At 38.9% G+C, this 16,932-nt stretch overlaps 5 protein-coding genes across 5 annotated transcripts; 1 reads left to right on the top strand and 4 right to left on the bottom strand.

Annotated features, from left to right (window-relative positions):
• Window positions 1–1,721: 1,721 nt before the first annotated feature.
• LOC110860740 (thioredoxin domain-containing protein 5) lies at window positions 1,722–2,945 on the top strand. The gene is made up of 2 exons (XM_022109837.2): window positions 1,722–1,929; window positions 2,635–2,945. Exons 1-2 carry the CDS (start codon window positions 1,722–1,724, stop codon window positions 2,868–2,870), a joined length of 444 nt encoding a protein of 147 aa, XP_021965529.1. The 3' UTR covers window positions 2,871–2,945.
• A 1,479-nt stretch (window positions 2,946–4,424) lies between these two features.
• LOC110860741 lies at window positions 4,425–5,564 on the bottom strand. Its single transcript, XM_022109838.1, has one exon. It carries the CDS (start codon window positions 5,562–5,564, stop codon window positions 4,425–4,427), a length of 1,140 nt encoding a protein of 379 aa, XP_021965530.1.
• Window positions 5,565–7,285: 1,721 nt separating this feature from the next.
• Window positions 7,286–8,557, bottom strand: LOC110860742. Its single transcript, XM_022109839.1, has one exon. The coding sequence runs from the start codon at window positions 8,555–8,557 to the stop codon at window positions 7,286–7,288; it is 1,272 nt and encodes a 423-aa protein (XP_021965531.1).
• A 180-nt stretch (window positions 8,558–8,737) lies between these two features.
• On the bottom strand, window positions 8,738–9,583 carry LOC110860743. The gene has a single exon (XM_022109840.1). The coding sequence runs from the start codon at window positions 9,581–9,583 to the stop codon at window positions 8,738–8,740; it is 846 nt and encodes a 281-aa protein (XP_021965532.1).
• Window positions 9,584–14,013: 4,430 nt separating this feature from the next.
• LOC118439375 lies at window positions 14,014–15,854 on the bottom strand. The gene is made up of 7 exons (XM_035860626.1): window positions 15,624–15,854; window positions 15,371–15,550; window positions 15,091–15,291; window positions 14,814–14,990; window positions 14,540–14,739; window positions 14,301–14,460; window positions 14,014–14,219 (listed from the first exon to the last, which is right to left on the bottom strand). Exons 1-7 carry the CDS (start codon window positions 15,805–15,807, stop codon window positions 14,092–14,094), a joined length of 1,230 nt encoding a protein of 409 aa, XP_035716519.1. The 5' UTR covers window positions 15,808–15,854; the 3' UTR covers window positions 14,014–14,091.
• Between the last annotated feature and the right edge of the window lie 1,078 nt (window positions 15,855–16,932).

Below are 16,932 nucleotides of genomic sequence, written 5' to 3' on the forward strand. Positions count from 1 at the left end.
TCAAATCAACACCGTCGGTGTCAATATTAAGTCTATATGACTTAACCGCCTTGGTTACCATTGTAGGATTAGGATTATAACAAGTACAGCTAAATACATTAATAATATTTTAAAATTATTTTAATCTCATCACATGAAAATTGGAATATGTTCAAATTTTTGTAAAAAACAAACCCAAGTGGTGCATGCAAATGTACAAAATGACAAAATTTAAAAAACTGATTATTACAACAAATGCATAAATAATTTAACATATTTAGCAACGCCTTGTCATCCGAACGGCATCGGGTGCAGATGTTCAGCACACGCAAAATTCAATGTTAATGTCCCAATTAACGTGTAATAATCAAAATAATTTATTAGTAATAAAACTCCCCATTAAGGGAGCGTCCATAAATCACGTGATCGATTTTTGGACAATTTTGACCCCCTCCCCCCCCTTGGTGACCAATGGTGATAAATCCATTACCCCCCCCCCCCGTGGTCACGTGACAGGTTACACATTAAACCTAACTTACTGTAAAACGCATGAAACCTATTTTTCGCCAAGTGTGATTTTTTGTGGCGGATTTTTTTCGCAAAAAGTTTTTTCGCTAATCTGACCTATTTCCGACATGACAACCCATATCACAAATTAATCCAATAATAATATTCCTGTGTTTTTTTTAAATCCAGTTAAATTAAATTTTAAAATTATCCAAAGAATTATTTAATACTAATGAGTAAGTATACAAAGTAATTTGACATTCATGACATCTTAAGGACAACTGCATACACTTTATTTCTGAAAGAATAATGAGAGTTCTATTAATGTTTACTGAAATTTGGAAGAGTGGTACATATATTCAAACCAGACCCAAGATTGTCAAGTAAAAATTTAAAAATACGCCGCATAACGAATTTTAGATAAAAGAGGTTCACTATTCAGTAAATACATATTATTAAATTTATTTAAGGCGCGTGATAGTATGCGAAGAGACTTTATTGTTACTCTCTTCACATTTACTGACCTCAGAAATTAAAAGAAAAAGTTTTCGTGGCATGTCACGTGACTGCCGACCATTACCCCCCCCCCCCTTGGTGATAATTGGTGACAAATTTCAGACCCCTCCCCCCCTTTTGATCGATCACGTGATTTATGGACACTCCCTAAGGTAATAACGATCTCATTAATCTATTTATATGCGTGAAGTCTTTAAAAGCTGTGCAAACCTGGGTACAATTGAGTATCAAATATAAATCTTGATAACATAACACCTGCCATTCTGCAACATTTGCCAATAATTAGTAACCGATTTAAGCGTGGTCATTGCACTGTTAGAAATCTGGTATGGTCAGACAGATATTGACTTCTCGGTATTAAAGTTGCTACCGCTTGGAATAAAAATTACACCGGACAATACAAATTTGCTTCTAGTATGGTAAAAATTCATATGACACCGACCTATTTCTACACAGTATTACTTATCAATAGGTATCATAAATACCGGTATACGAATACCACTTGGTATTGTTTTAATACTGGATTTCTGAGAGTGTATATTAACCGAGGTAAAGCTGGTCATTATAATTTCTTGGAAAACGATACATTAATCAACTTATATAATTCAATTAATTCCATAATTGAACGGAGCAACCACTATTGGAAAAAGGTATAAATTGAAATGCAACTTATCATTAAATTTAACTAAACCTAAATCTTTCCCTATTTCAACTTCGAAATGAAGTTTCTCATCGTTCTTGCCCTCGTGGGGATCGCCACGTCGCAAAAGTGCGGCCTTAACGACAACAAAGGTGCGAGTTCCCTATCCACCGCGGCATTCTGGAAGGGCATCGATGGAGCCGATAAGATAGAAGAGCTCACCGATAAGACTTTTGCCGCATATGTGAAGAAGGACCAAAAGACTTTCGTCCTCTTTTATCATCCGCGTGAGTCAAATTACATATATTAAATTTGACTAATACTTACGAAATGTAATATCTGCGGCTATTCAAGATAATTTTTTCAAAATTTATCAACTTTTTGGTTCCCAAATTTGATAGTTTCTAGATAGTTCACATCCTCGTGAAATTTCTTTCTAAAATTTATTGCATGTTTGAAAATTTACGCGAACTATTGGCCTGTTGGATTTGTACACTTACTTATGTATGAAGTTTATTTTATAGATAACTAGCGTGTAAGCCCGTCTCCCGCCGGGCGGGACCAAATTTTGAGTTGGTTGCTCAAATTTCCATTCGAAACTTAACTTTCTCCACCTTCACTTCCGTTTCGGAAAATAACTTTCACTTCCGTTGCCAACAGACATTTCCAGCTTATTATAGATAATTAGCGAAGTCTGCATAGTCTTTTAAAATTCGAAGTAAATATTCATCCGATTCCTTCTTTGTTTCTTCGAAAATTGATTGATAACAAAAAATTTCAATGGTGGTATTCATAACAACTTTACATGTTCATATTGTAACCTAATTTCGAAAAAATGCGAACTAAATACTGACATACAAGTTCTTAATTGATTTTCCAGGCCAAATTATTCTGCAAACTTGCGAACTTTGTTTTTTTGCTGATGATGCTACTTCGTAACAAATATCCCTAATATCATTTAGACCCGTTTAAACGCTTATCTTATCGTTCAGGGTGTCGATACTGTATCGAATCTCGGGAAGGATTTGCCGGTGCGGCGAAGGAGATGGACGGCCAGGTCTTCTTCGCCTCGGTGGATTGCTCGAAACAGCGGAAAGCGTGTCAAGTTCAGGGTCACCCGATCCGCGGGTATCCGACCTTCTTCTACTATGCGGGTGGAGAATGGAACGATGAATACAATGGACAACGAGATACCAACAGTTTTGTGGGGTATCTGAACACAAAATGAGGACCTGAAAAAAATATTCACGAAATTGTAAAATTTCTCAGTAAAGTTCCCTACTGTCTTTTTCCCAGAAATAAAACATTGAGCGTATATGTAATATTCATGATAACATCTTATTTCACATCGCAACTCATTTATGTAGCAGACATGCCAAGATAACAAAAAATTGTGTATATTAACTAGTTGTCTAGAATTTTAAAATTAATTCCTAAAGCAGAATTTGAAATATGGTTATTTTCATAATTTTGGTGATGAGTCATCGAGTCCTGCGTTATAACTGAGGCCCGAGAACCACTAAAAAATAAACATATGCTCTCGCAAGGAATGCAAAACGTGGAAATTTATGCTCTCTTCATTTAAAACAAATTAGAATAAATTCATTCCACAAATCAGAATATTCTCCAACTTCAATTTCTGGTAAGACATTCAGATAATTCAGAAGTATTTGCTGTTGAAATTCTATTAAAAATTGAGCCGTAAATCATTCACATTTAAATACAAAATATAAATATGTTTGATAGTTTCAAATTGAAACTCAATATTTATTAAGTTAAAGATGTTTTGTCCGAATTCATAATTACTAATCTGTATGAATGAACATTGAAAAGCAGTACACTTGGTGCTCCGTAAAAAATGGAATCTCAACCAGAAGAAAGAACCGCACATGAAATGGCACTAAATAATCCGATTGTAAACAAGTCAAATATTTATTTTTGTAATGAATCAAATTATGTTAATCTAATAGTTAAACTAAACATTTTGCAAACTTCCAGATCTTGACGGAAATATTGAAGCGAACCCCGTTGAAAACTGCCCGACTAGTTTGCCAATTTTGGAACGAAATCGTCCTCTCCCTTCCAAATACAAGGCTCGGTTTATGTCTCAACAAGGAACTCGACCCACTTTCCTTCTTCGCAGTATGTTTCTCAGTAGACGCCCGACTTGCGAAACGGATAAGCGCCATGTGTGCCACGGACGAGGACGACGACCCCGACGACGATACCTTCTCGGTGTCCACCTTCGCCTCCAGGCTGACTCATTTTTGCTACAAATTTAGCGACACCGTCCAAATTCTCGAGCTTTCCATCGATGACGAAAACTGTTTAGAAAATATCCATCAGGTCTTAACTAATTGCTGCCCGATTTTGAAACAGTTACGACTTTTGTGAGGACTATTCAATGCAACTACCCGTTGTAAAGTCACCTCCTAAATGTGATTGGAGTCGAGGGATGAAATTAAATTGACGAGAGAACTGGATAACTGGAAACTTTGACTTTAACTATTTATTTAATTGAACACTCAAAAATTAACATGTTCACACATCCAATACTAAAAAGCAAGTGCGTATTCAACCACGCAACACACATACCAAAGAATCTGCCTCCAATCATTCATATTTTCATGACTACCATAGTCTGCCTAAATATACTAAATAATCTTATGATTTCTAACATTTCTCCCACCTCTTTTGTGAGAAACGAGCAAAAGAACAAAATGAAATCATAGCAAATAATAATATCTTAAATTCATAAATAAATATGCACACTCATAACTATTCACATAATTCCTAATCTCATGGGTTTCTTAATTTGTCGTCCACATCGAGTCTTGACTGCTAATTCTTCAGCTCTTGTAGCTTCTTTTCTTGACGCAGCCGTTTTCTTGATCTTCTCGGTGATGTGAATGTCCTTGACGACACTCGACACTTCCAGGGGAAACAATCTTGGTATAGGACGGATTAATTCTCCATTAGCCGTCTTGACTTTCGCCACACGCACATGTCCATCCTTCCCCTGGAACAATTCAATCACTTTCGCCATGGGCCACTTAAGACGCTTCTTATTTTCTGCTCCCACCAACACGATGTCTCCAACGTTGATAGGTAGCGACTTGGGGTCCTTTCCTTTCTGTACCAATTGGCTGAGGTACTCCTTGCGAAATCTGGATCGTATCTCCATCTTCAATTGTTGTCGAATCCTCAATCGCTTTCTTAACTCATCTCCACCAGGACAAGTCATCTCAGGGGTTTCAGTAGTCACGATGTCCTGTAGAAACATGGATGGCGTACGGGGCACTAGGTCATCTTGGTCCTCGCTGATGTAGGTTAACGGCCTGGCATTCATGACAGCTTCCGCATCACATAAAAGTGTAGCCATCTCTTCATACGTAAGTCGGGCGTTTCCTAACATCCTCTTCAGTAGGTCCTTCATCACTCTGATGAGGCGCTCCCACCATCCTCCCCACCATGCTCCAGTAGGAGGACTGAATTTCCAATTGATTCGTTTCACTTGGGCTTCTTTCTCCACTTTCTCCCAGTCGATTGTTTTGAAGAGATTCACAGCGCCCACAAAATTGGTACCGTTGTCACTGTACACGGTATCGGGTCTTCCTCGTCTGTCCACAAATCTCTGCAGCGACCACAGAAAAGCTTCGGTGCTGAGAGAGGACACCAATTCCAAATGTACACATCTATACACTGCACATGTGTACAACACAATCCACGCCTTCGTGTGATTTCTCAGAAAGACAGGTCCGGCTAAATCCACACCAACGACTTCAAAAACCTTGCTGTCTTTGATCCTATCTTCTGGTAATGGGGCTGGATACGTCGCAGGGCTCTTGGCACTAAATCGCCGACATTTCACACACTTTTTGACAATTTTGCGAATGGCTCTTCTGCCCTGGATAATCCACATTTTTTCTCGTAATTTCCCCATCAGCATTTGCACACCTGCGTGACAATTCTGGAGATGCTCCCACCGTATGATCTGGTCCACTAACGGATGAGAGTTTGGTAAGAGAACTTGCATTCTGAAGGAGGGCGTGTCATCTCGGCGAAGAAGTTTGGTTTTCACTCTATACAAACCATGATCATCTTCTTCAACCCTTCATCCAGCGATGACACCATTCTCTATCACAAACTTTTCACTCTGAACTAACTTGAATAATTTCAACTCGGCCTGGTTGATTTCTTCAGCACTCAAATGCCCGGTCTTCTTATCCTTCTTGTTTCTGATATTGTTTATGAATCTCGTCACTAATGCAAAAAGTCTGAGATTCTCCCCATAACTATCGTAGCGTCGACAGTACCACGAGTTCTCTCCATTTCCACTAATGAGACTGGTGACGATGAAACATTTCTTCTTTTCTGCATTGACAGCATCTTCGTCAACATCGTCTTCTTCTCGTGGCCAAAATTCCTTAGGCTGCAGCAACCACGTGGGTCCCTCCCACCATTTGCTCTCAATGTACTCATTTACATTGCAGCCACGGGATGGTAAATCTGCAGGGTTATCTTTCCCCGGAACATGTCGCCACTCTCTCTTCTCGCTCAATTTATTGATTTCAGCCGACCGGTTCCCCACAAAGGTACCCCATTGATTAGGTCGAAGAATCCACGATAAGGCGGTCATCGAATCAGTCCATCGGAACACAGGAATATCTTCAAGTGATAAAGCTTGAATCACTTTCACAGTCAGTCTTGTACCTATTGTACATCCAAGTAGTTCCAATCTAGGAATTGTTGATCGTCTAAAGCGGAGCCACTCGAGCCTTGGCCTGTAGAATCTGTAGTTTCACCTCTCCTTCCCGTGCGTAGGAAGATAACTGCAGCGTAGGCCGTCTTACTCGCGTCCACAAAAGTATGCAATTGCCATGTTGCACAATCACCTTGACCTCCACTTTGATTCCGAGGAATCCAAATTGATTTCAGTAAATTCAGGTCACGACACCAACTGGTAAATTTCTGCTTCTGTTCATATTTTAACTCGTCGTCCCATCCACTTTTCTCTGCCCACGACTCTTGCAATAATAACTTGGGCTTCAGCAGGACTGGAGAGTAAAATCCCAATGGGTCGTATATCTTGTGTAAAGATGACAAGACACTTCTTTTCGTAACTTTCTCCGGTAACTCAAAATTGAAGTCCAATCCCAGCGAATCCATTCTCCTGTCCCACTTGAGGCCCAATACGGATGTGATGAATTCCCCGTCGTCATGACCGGATTTCGGGTCTTCTATCTGAGACCACTCCCACAAACGCAACTCCATTTTCGCCTCCTCCATAATTCTGGTAGCTTGGGATCTGAATAATTCGACTTCCTTCATAGTAGTCACCGAAGTCACACAGTTGTCCACATACAAGGACTTCAAAAACTTTCTTGCTACTTCTTTATCTTCATTTTTCACATTAGCAAGATGATTCTCAATTACAGCGGCGAGTAGAAAGAGACTACAATTTACACCGAAGACGACTCGTGCGTGGCGAAATTCGACATGATTTCGACCCTCATCATTCCACCATAGGAAACGCAGAAAGTTCCGATCCTCCGGCTTCACACTAATTTGAAGAAATGCCTTCTTAATGTCCGCGACTACTCCAATTCTTTCTTCTCTAAATCTCATTAAAATGGATGGAATCTATTCCATTAAATTTGGGCCTTTCTCCAAGCAGTCATTCAGCGATGGAGAATTCTTGCCTTTGCAAGATGCATCAAAGACTGGGCGTACGGGTGTGGTCTTGCTCTCTTCTTTGATGACTGCCCGATGTGGTAAATAATGAGCAGGTAGTTCCAACTCAGCTTGTGGAACAACTTCAATAATTCCTTCCTGCTCCCAACTTTTGATAATGTCATCATAAATCTTGAAATTTCCAGATGACACGAGTCTGCTACTCATTGTTTCTAATCTCTTCTGAGCGATGGATCGGTTATTCGGAATCTGATCTTGTCCGCTGGTCCATGGAAGCGACACACTGTACCTCCCGTCCTCAGATCTCGTAACAGTTTTCAAGAAATGTTGCTTGGCCTCCGAATCCCTTTCTTCCTTTGACAGGCTCTCCACCGGGTCTTGAATCCCAAGCGATTCCAAATTCCACAATTCCGATGGATTCCAGTCACTAGCCAGCAACGATGTCACGAGCATTGCACAATTCTCCGTTTGGCGAGGAATGCACCCTGACAAAGTCCACCCAAACAAAGTTTCACATGCAATTAGCCCACATGCTAACTGAACTACTTTTCCTTTAATGACACTGCCGTAGTAGTCACTTCCAATTAAAATTTCAATGTCCGGGCATTCTGAAGTAAAATCTGAGAGGAAGATTGACTTGCCCGCTAGCTCCTTGAGCCACGGTCCCCTTGGCACTCGAGATAATTCCCCACAGATTTCCGGTTCCTCTAAAACTTCCATGATGCGCTTGACGGATCCGTCTAAACTTTCTAGGCGTAATTTGTATTTGTAATGGATCCTCCCATTCGTAACCGCACCTCCGAACAAAGATTTCCGCACCCACTCCTGACCAACTGATGGGTACTTGAGTTGGCTTGCCGTCGAGCTTCGGACAATATTTGATACTGGTGATCGCTGAGCACCAGTATCAAACACTAATCGAACCACTCGAGACACTTTTCCATTCTCACTTCTTAATCTGACCAGAAGAGTTTGGAGCAAAACTTCACCAGAACACATGTGAATGGCCATCGCCACACTTGGATCAGTTCTCTGGACCACAACTTCAGTCTCTGGTTTCTTATTTGATGGCAAGGACGGACACAATATAACTGGATGCTTGTTTTCACAGATTGGACACTTCACAAAACTTTTACAACTTTTAGCCATGTGACCACCTCGGAGACAAACAAAACAACACTTCTTCATCTTGATCCGATCCTTCTTCTCTTGCAAAGACATATTCTTTGCCTTGAAACAATCTTGGCTGGCGTGAGACTTTCCACAGAAGAGGCACGACTGACCCTGTCCACTAAATAGACCAGCTGCTGTAGGGATGTTGTCGTCTTCGTAATTCTTCCTTTTTCCCTCTTCTTCTTCTTCTCGTTGCCCTCTCTAGCCAAGCTTCTCTGTTGCTCGTTCTCAACCTCCTGCCGTAGGAAACAGGACAAAATCGAGCTCGGTTTTCGGTGGTTGCAGAAGAGATCCATCTTTACCAAAATCAGGACTTCGCTGCCAGGCAATAAGTGTCTCTTCGGGAAGACTCGACTCAACCATCGGGAAAATAAATGTTGCAGTCTGATCTGGTGTCACTCCCAAAGACTCTAAAGCACGCAAATTGCTCTCCAACTTGTCAAAGATTTTGAATAACTGATTCTTCTCAGGATTCTTCATACTCGCAGCAACCATCTTCTGTAATTCCCTCACATAGACTTGTTTTAATAACTTATCTTTACCAAATCTCTCTTTGAGGGCCGCCACCACCTTCGGGTAATTTGCAGCAGTCTGCGGGTAGCTCTGCACAAGGTCACGAGCTCTTGACCCTTCTTGCGTGGCCTGAACTAAATACTGAAATTTATCTGTATCATGCAAGTCTTCATCTTCATAGATTTTGCTAAACTGTGACCACCAAGACAACCAATCCGTGAGCTCACCACCAAACGTCTTCAATTCAATCTTCGGTAGTTTGAATGTGCGCTTCTTGTTGATTTCTCTGGCCGTTCCATAAAATGAATCACTGCTATGAGCATCTGCTTGAGATCCCAAAAACTTTTCCGCCTTATGGATCATCGTGCGGACTTTATCTTTATATTCTTGACAGGCACCAAATTCTTCTTGATAAACTTGCTCAGTTGCTTCTTCATCTACCAATTTATCCAATACCTCTTGATCTTTGTCCACCACGTCCTGAAGAACCTCGCGTAATTTCCTCATCTTAGTCGCGAGGACATCTGAATCGGCTTCCTCTTTAGCGAGTTCTGCCTCCATCTCCGCCAAGGTGCGAGTTATGGAAGCGCACAGCGGGCCTCTCGATCTCCTGAGTCGGTCCATGACAGTGACCTCAGGAACTCAAAATCCAAGAGAAAAACAAAATACAATTAGAAAACGACTAATGCTGACTCCACTTGGACAGCTACTACCTGGGAATGCTATACTTAAGGCTATAGCAAACCGCAAATTCGTTTTCTCCAACTGATGATAATCCAGCTCCAATACTGTTCACCTCGTCCCAGGGTCCCACACGGCTCCGGATCACGTCGAGGTCACCAGAAATGTGAGGACTATTCAATGCAACTACCCGTTGTAAAGTCACCTCCTAAATGTGATTGGAGTCGAGGGATGAAATTAAATTGACGAGAGAACTGGATAACTGGAAACTTTGACTTTAACTATTTATTTAATTGAACACTCAAAAATTAACATGTTCACACATCCAATACTAAAAAGCAAGTGCGTATTCAACCACGCAACACACATACCAAAGAATCTGCCTCCAATCATTCATATTTTCATGACTACCATAGTCTGCCTAAATATACTAAATAATCTTATGATTTCTAACAACTTTGGTGCCAATTTGAAAACATCAAAAAACTGCTGTTCGATCCTCTCCCACCAAAGCGAACGTTGTCCTGGTTTCAACTCAATTCCTCAGACAGGACGCCGTTTATTACCCTCACTAGTTTTGCTCAAGTCGTTCTCAACGCCGCGCCAAATTTGAAGCACGTCACCCTTCCATGGGGGATCTATCCCAATTTCGAAAATTCTAAATCTCTCAACTCCTTAACCATTGCACTGGATGCCCTTAGAGAATTTAACATTCCGCGCTTCCTACTTTTCAAAATGTCCGACATGCTGCGCCCAATTAATGACCAGTTGGTCAGCCTATGTTTTGGATACGATCAAATACAAACCATCGACGGTTCCGAAAACTGGGGTAGGCAAAGATTCCGCTTACCGAGAAAGATGCCGAAATTGGAAACGTATCGGAACCAGCTGATCGACGTTTTTCAGTGTGACGACGTTTTGCAAGACTTCGACAAAATGCCGTCCCTCACAACGCTGGTGATTGGGATGACAAATTTGGGATGACAAGCACGACAAAATTGGCAGGTTTGCATGAATATTTGCAAACTATATTCGACTCGGGCAGGAGGTTGGGAAGTGTGAAGAATTTAAAGATTCATGAGTTACAAGATCCCACACTTTTGGAAGGATTGAAGACGGCGTTTCCGAACTTGGTGAGATTGGAGGTAGTCGCGGTTGGCAGGACGGACTACCGCGAGAAGGAGAGTGGGATGAATTTGGGTGTGGTTCTTACAGCGTGTGGGGGTTGGGTGGGGTTGAAACACTTGAAATTGAGGCTGCCCAAGTATCCAGAAGAAATTCTGGATATCATTCAGGCTCTGCTGAATGGCTTGGAATTGTATAAGGGTAAGGGTAGCTTTTAAAATTTGTAATTAATACACATTGTGATTTATGTAAAAGTCGCCCTGTCTACAATGGTAATTTTTCAATGCGAAAAGTCCGTAAATTTCCATTAGTTATCAAAATTTTGTCACTGAAATGCTGCAATTTTAACAATTTTGTCATCAATCAGTGTTCCCTCAGTTTTGATACTAATTAATAAAAATCTTAATCCCAAAATTTTAAAATTAAGGATTTGGGGCTCAAATCGTTGTAACTAATGGAGATTTAGGGACTTTTTCCCTTTGCAAAATTTTCCACTGTAGCGATACATTTAAACCACCCTGTACTGTAAACCTGTTGCATTTATTTCCATGTGGGTTTAAACTTTAGGGTTGAAAACGTTGAAGATAACAAGACGCCATGGGATCGAAGTGAAACACGATTTGACCGAGGTCGAGATGGACCTGTTTAAACAACTCCTCTTTGCTATGGATGGAATGGACGAGGTTGAAATTAAGGATCTTTACGTAGGTTCACTCCATTTAATTACGTGTGGAATATGGAGTAACGTGATAATTCAGTTTTCTTGTATTAATTTGGTTTCCAGTTTAGCAAGGAACCTGCCAGAGACATATTCAAATTTATGGAGCCAAACAAAATGTCGGTGTCAAAGTTTAAGATATTTGGGCAATGATGACCCTGACCCTTTGGAAGATTAAGTTTTTGGTAAAGTTAAGATGTTTAAGACACCGATAGAATATCTGGATACAAAAATTTGTAACTTGGGAAATTTCAAGTTTAGCCATGAATTGAATTAATTTAATCTTTTTTATCCCACAATATTCAAATAATTACTAATTTTATGCAATATTTACTTTGTGGTTTAATTATTGAATAAAGTTCATTTTATTAAAAAAAAATAGTGAATTCAATTCATTATGGTATGTATGTACATGGTCGTGGCGCATAGCATCAATATTTATTATTACATAAGGTATCAAAATATCTAATAATTTATGTGCTGCATTGTGAAAAATTCGAACAAGCGATAAGTAGCACGTTGGTTAAACAAAATAAAAATGACAAATAATTAATTTCAAGAAAATTCGAATTCTACATAGGGGTGATCCATAAATTATGTCACGCAAAAAAAACCTTTTTTAGGACCCCCCACCCCTGTTGTCACGCCTTTGTCACGCTCGTCGTGACCCCTCCCCCCCTCTTGTCACGTCACAACTGAAAATCTGAATTTTTCCTATAGCAGAATAAGATACATATGTTCTATAAATGAGGTGCGAGTAGTAAATAGGGCGTAATATCAAAACTCAGAAAGGAGTCGTATGTACTGTGTCACCAGGCAGTCAAGGCAAGAGGGTAAGATTTAGCCGAAGAAGAGCTAAATTTAGCTCCGGCTTTATTTAGCCGATCCGGAGCTAAATTTAGCTCCGAAGGGTAAATTTTGCTCCAAATCTTCCGCCAAATTTAAATTATTCAATCTACAACTATGAATTTAAAATAACCTTCACTTTTAAGTTTTTGTAACTACGGTGGGCCAGATCACACAAAGCTGGGCCATTGCTTATTTGTTAAGCGAAATATGCTTAATTCACCTAAATTGACGAAAGTAACCGTCGCTGCATAATAAAGGCGGTCGGTCTTTTCAAACTCTGACCAAGCTAAATTTAGCCGAGGATCAGCTAAATTTAGCTCTTTTTCAGAGCAAAATTGAGCTTGAGGAGCTAGATTTAGCTCTCGGAGCTAAATCTTGCTCCAGATCGGCTAAATAAAGCCGGAGCTAAATTTAGCTCTTCTTCGGCTAAATCTTACCCTCTTGCCTTGACTGCCAGGATTTTGCACAAATTAACTTTATTTGGCCGATAATTCATGAAGCCTTTGTCATAGAGGATGTAGTGCAAATTGAGGTTGAAACGAAATATTTCGTGATAACTGAGTGAATCCCGTGTAATTTTACAGGATAGGAACAATTATTAGCTCTACTTATACTCATATCACACCCTTGATGGAGTGAAAAGTCATGGCCTGATAGATTTGTGGATAACAACCTTTTCCAAAATTCCTGTTCATTTTTTATTATATTTAGTTTTTAAAATTTTCAAATAAGTTGAAAAAAAATCCGCCAAATTTTTCAGTTTTCTTATATGTTATTGCGATACATTTTTTTAATTGTTAACATTTTTGAATCATGCAGTTGTCTTCAATTAGTACACATTTTTGAAACCATGAAAAATAGGGACCTCCTGGACGAATTTTTTAAATTGTGCAAATTTTTGGAGATTTAGTAATGTTTTTTCATTGTTAAATGAATTTTTGCAAAATTATGACGATTTTTTGAAATTGTGATTTTATGGCATCATGAATTATTTTTTTTTGTACTCTACATTATAAGTAGGGGATTCAACACCGGTTTTTCAAAACCGGAAAAACCGGAGAAAAACCGGTTTTCGGTGAAACCGAAATCCGGTTTTGGCAATTCTAAAAACCGGATTTTCGTCAAAATTTTAAATTTTTAAACGCTATTATTTTTTCGAAATTTGACATTATTTAAACAAAATCGATAACATTCATGCTTAAATTGAGGCTTGGAATTATTTTGAAAAACCGTTTGATAATTTTTAACAGAATGTTGCTAGTTCTTTGGATTAACACAGTTTAAAAAGTTGCAAAAACACTCAACAAAATTAAAAGCAATGTATTTGAAAAACTACATAAATTATTAACAGCCCATGCAACTTACTGATATCAATATGATATCAAAATGATACAAAAACTTGGATATGAACATATCCACACGACATCAGTGAGCGTCAGAACTACATCAGTGTATGTCTAGATTGGATCGCTATTTCCCAACTTTTGATATCATAAAGATGTTCACTCCGACATCGCCACGATGTCAGACTAAGTCTAACCGCTGATATTGTTTAGATATCGTATTGATGTCTGATGGATGTCATGCGTTGGCACAAAAATGACATGCACTGACATGGTATTATTTTCTTCAAAATTTATTTATTTACTTAACATTCTACAAACAGTACACGCATTAATGATTTTAAGCTAAAAAATTATTTAGTATTGGATTTTTTAGTAGTTTGCTCAGCCTTCAGTCGGTCACCTGCGTGCTGGAACCAGGAAATTACAGCTTTAGCCAATTCTTTCTCTGAAATTTCCGGTTTGGCTTCACCTATGTAATCTATGGAATGAGACATTTACAATCAGTACATATTTATACTGATTGCAATTACTATATACTATAATATTATGCATACGGTACCTGACATGACAGTCCAGCACGTTGTTGATGAAAAATTGTAATTTTGCTTTAACCCTTTAAAGCTAATCCCAAGAGCTAAAAAGTTAGTAAATAGCTTCTTTAGGATGTCGCCAACGACTTCCGGGACTTTTGAGCTACCTCCACGAGAAATGTGACGCTTCTGTAAAAAATACATGATTAATATTTAAATAATTCTCTCAAAAAATAGTTCATATTTATATATAAACAAGCCATCTTACAAGTCTTAGTTGTCTTCCTTCATTGTGCATAAGTGACTCGTCAAATGCGAGAAACTCAGCTAAATTGTCAAATGGTTTTTCAATTATTGGCGGTTCCTTGGATTTTAAATCCTCCTTGCAAAAATTTGTGAGCCTCTTATTTATATTATCCAAGTTAAGTTTAATTAATGCCACGTCCGTAAGAAGTTTGCTCCACTCAGCTAAATTTAATAAAATCATAAAAGTTACAATGTTTATGGAAATAAAAAGTGTTACGTCCACCAAAAAATGTTACCTTTTGGAATATTGGTCACAAATAATGGCTGTGAGGCTTCAGCTACTGTCCACTCCATGTTCTGCCGTAAAATTTCAGAACCTTCGGCGCACTCAACGTTTAGTTTTCCAACAACGTTCGAAGGATTTTGACTACTTGACCCAGAAGCGCAGTTGAGCTGATCCATGTTTAGTTCACCTATTTTTAATTAATAATATTTTAATACAACAAAAGGAACTAAGGATAAAGTAAATGGGAGAAGATAAATGATAAATGCATTGTATAATTTTTTACTTACCCACGTCCAAATTCGTCATCACAATTTGTGATGATGACGAATTTGCTAGAATAGCACCATCTGCATTCTCAAGTACGACGTCCGCGTTTTCTAATGAATCCGATGTTTTATCATCGGTACAATGTCCAACTAGTGCAAGACTAGGCATTTCCGGAAGGTGAGTTTTGACGACCTCAGTGGTTATTTTCGAATGTGCGGAAGCTGTTGAGAAAAATAAAATTAATGAAATATTAAGGAGATAAGAGAAGCGATAAAACAGACTTTTATTTACGTTTCTGACCTCTTAAATCGTGTAAAACGTTGTCGTCATCTGAGTCCTCTACGTCATTATCGCTTCCAGGAGATGTGAATCGTTGCGGTTTTCTAGTCCTTTTGTGAGGTAAATCATCCGCCTCGGTACTAGATAAATCTGAAGTCAACTCGGCTTGCACAATTTTCTTCCGGGCCTCCTCGTATGTGGCTGAAATAATAACAAAATAACTAAGAACAAGGAACAATACCAACGCAATTAACTAAATCATAAAATATCACACCATATGCATGAAGAATCCTAGCGGCATATCGGGGAAAGGATGATTTTGGGGGGCGGCCGGATTTTACGACTACTGCTGCATTTTTTGAATTTGGCCATGCACACGTCTGGTTGTCGAAATATGATTGTGGCACCACTGCAACCCATTTCTTTTCGTCCTCCTTCATTTCAACAATGTAGAACATCTTAAAGCTGGTGAACTAGTGGAAAGACGGCGATAACTCCCGCAGAGATAGGAAATACTTGGCATTTATATACAACCTCGGAAGCACGAATTTGACAGAGTTTATAATGATTTTCGTCAGCTCTATAAATCTGAAGCACTTTTGACGAACACGGCTGGGAAAATAACGAGTCCAATTTACTGTACTTATGTCCAACTAAATAAATCTCACTGGTATCATTGTCTTGAAGAATGTTAAGAATCCGAAGCACTGCGCATTCACGTATTAACACGAAAGTATCGCGGCGAAGCCTACAGTTAATTGTATAATTCGGTGTAATTAATACGTGATACTGAGTAAAATTTCCCATAGATTCTTCTAGATGTGGTCCATTGTTGTGCTGTGAGGATGGCCCGTTTATTTGAATGTTTCGCGCCTCCAATTTTAGTTCCCTCTCCAATAATCTTTGTTTCAGTTGCTCCAGTGGCAAATTGGGCGTCCTAACTAATTTTCTTAACTGTCCAAGTTCATTTTCAAATTTGAATGTGCTAAATCTGTCCAACACACCAAAATTTTTCACGTCTTCCGCTAAATGAATGAGACCGTGAATGTTGTAAGACACCTGTTCTTCTCCATATAGGATTTTGAAGGCTTGGACAAAGTAAATTAGTAATGACTTTGCATAATTGTTAAGGGAAATATGTAATGTTTCAGAACACAATATTCTAATCGCAATGGATAAACTTAAAAATAAATTGTAATTTTCGTCAGTTATAATATTTTTCAATACCACAGGGCCACAATAAAGTAAAAAGTATCTCAGTTCCGTTGCCTTCCATTTGTCAACTTCTTCTAATGATCGTGGTTGACGGGAAAATTCAGATGAAGTAAATTTTTTGAATACTTTTAATCTTGCTGAAATTTGAGATATCTGGAAAGCTGACAATTTTTGATGCTTTGGTTTACCCTTTATCCACAGTTTCAAAAGTTTTTTGACTACCCCTAAACAGACTAAGTGCATGTAGTCGATAGGGAATGAATTAATCATGTGCAATCCATCTATCTTCGTCAATTCCGTTGTTCCAATATGATGGTCTTCGTCATTTTGTTGGCGAAATTGTAAATCAGTTCTCAGTTCTTTGTTAA

The sequence above is a fragment of the Folsomia candida genome, unplaced genomic scaffold (assembly GCF_002217175.1).
Source record: "Folsomia candida strain VU population unplaced genomic scaffold, ASM221717v1 Fcan01_Sc034, whole genome shotgun sequence".
In the NCBI taxonomy this organism is placed as follows: domain Eukaryota; kingdom Metazoa; phylum Arthropoda; class Collembola; order Entomobryomorpha; family Isotomidae; genus Folsomia; species Folsomia candida.

Bases quoted from the DNA above. Each gene is read 5' to 3' on its own strand.
- LOC118439375 (XM_035860626.1), bottom strand. From the start codon at position 15,807: ATGTTCTACATTGTTGAAATGAAGGAGGACGAAAAGAAATGGGTTGCA. The intron at 15,551-15,623 runs GTGTGATATTTT...TTATTATTTCAG, and splicing joins TAGGATTCTTCATGCATATG to CCACATACGAGGAGGCCCGG. The intron at 14,991-15,090 runs GTAAGTAAAAAA...AATTAAAAATAG, and splicing joins GATGACGAATTTGGACGTGG to GTGAACTAAACATGGATCAG.
- LOC110860742 (XM_022109839.1), bottom strand. From the start codon at position 8,557: ATGTCTTTGCAAGAGAAGAAGGATCGGATCAAGATGAAGAAGTGTTGT.
- LOC110860743 (XM_022109840.1), bottom strand. From the start codon at position 9,583: ATGGAGGCAGAACTCGCTAAAGAGGAAGCCGATTCAGATGTCCTCGCG.
- LOC110860741 (XM_022109838.1), bottom strand. From the start codon at position 5,564: ATGTGGATTATCCAGGGCAGAAGAGCCATTCGCAAAATTGTCAAAAAG.
- LOC110860740 (XM_022109837.2), top strand. From the start codon at position 1,722: ATGAAGTTTCTCATCGTTCTTGCCCTCGTGGGGATCGCCACGTCGCAA. The intron at 1,930-2,634 runs GTGAGTCAAATT...CTTATCGTTCAG, and splicing joins CGTCCTCTTTTATCATCCGC to GGTGTCGATACTGTATCGAA.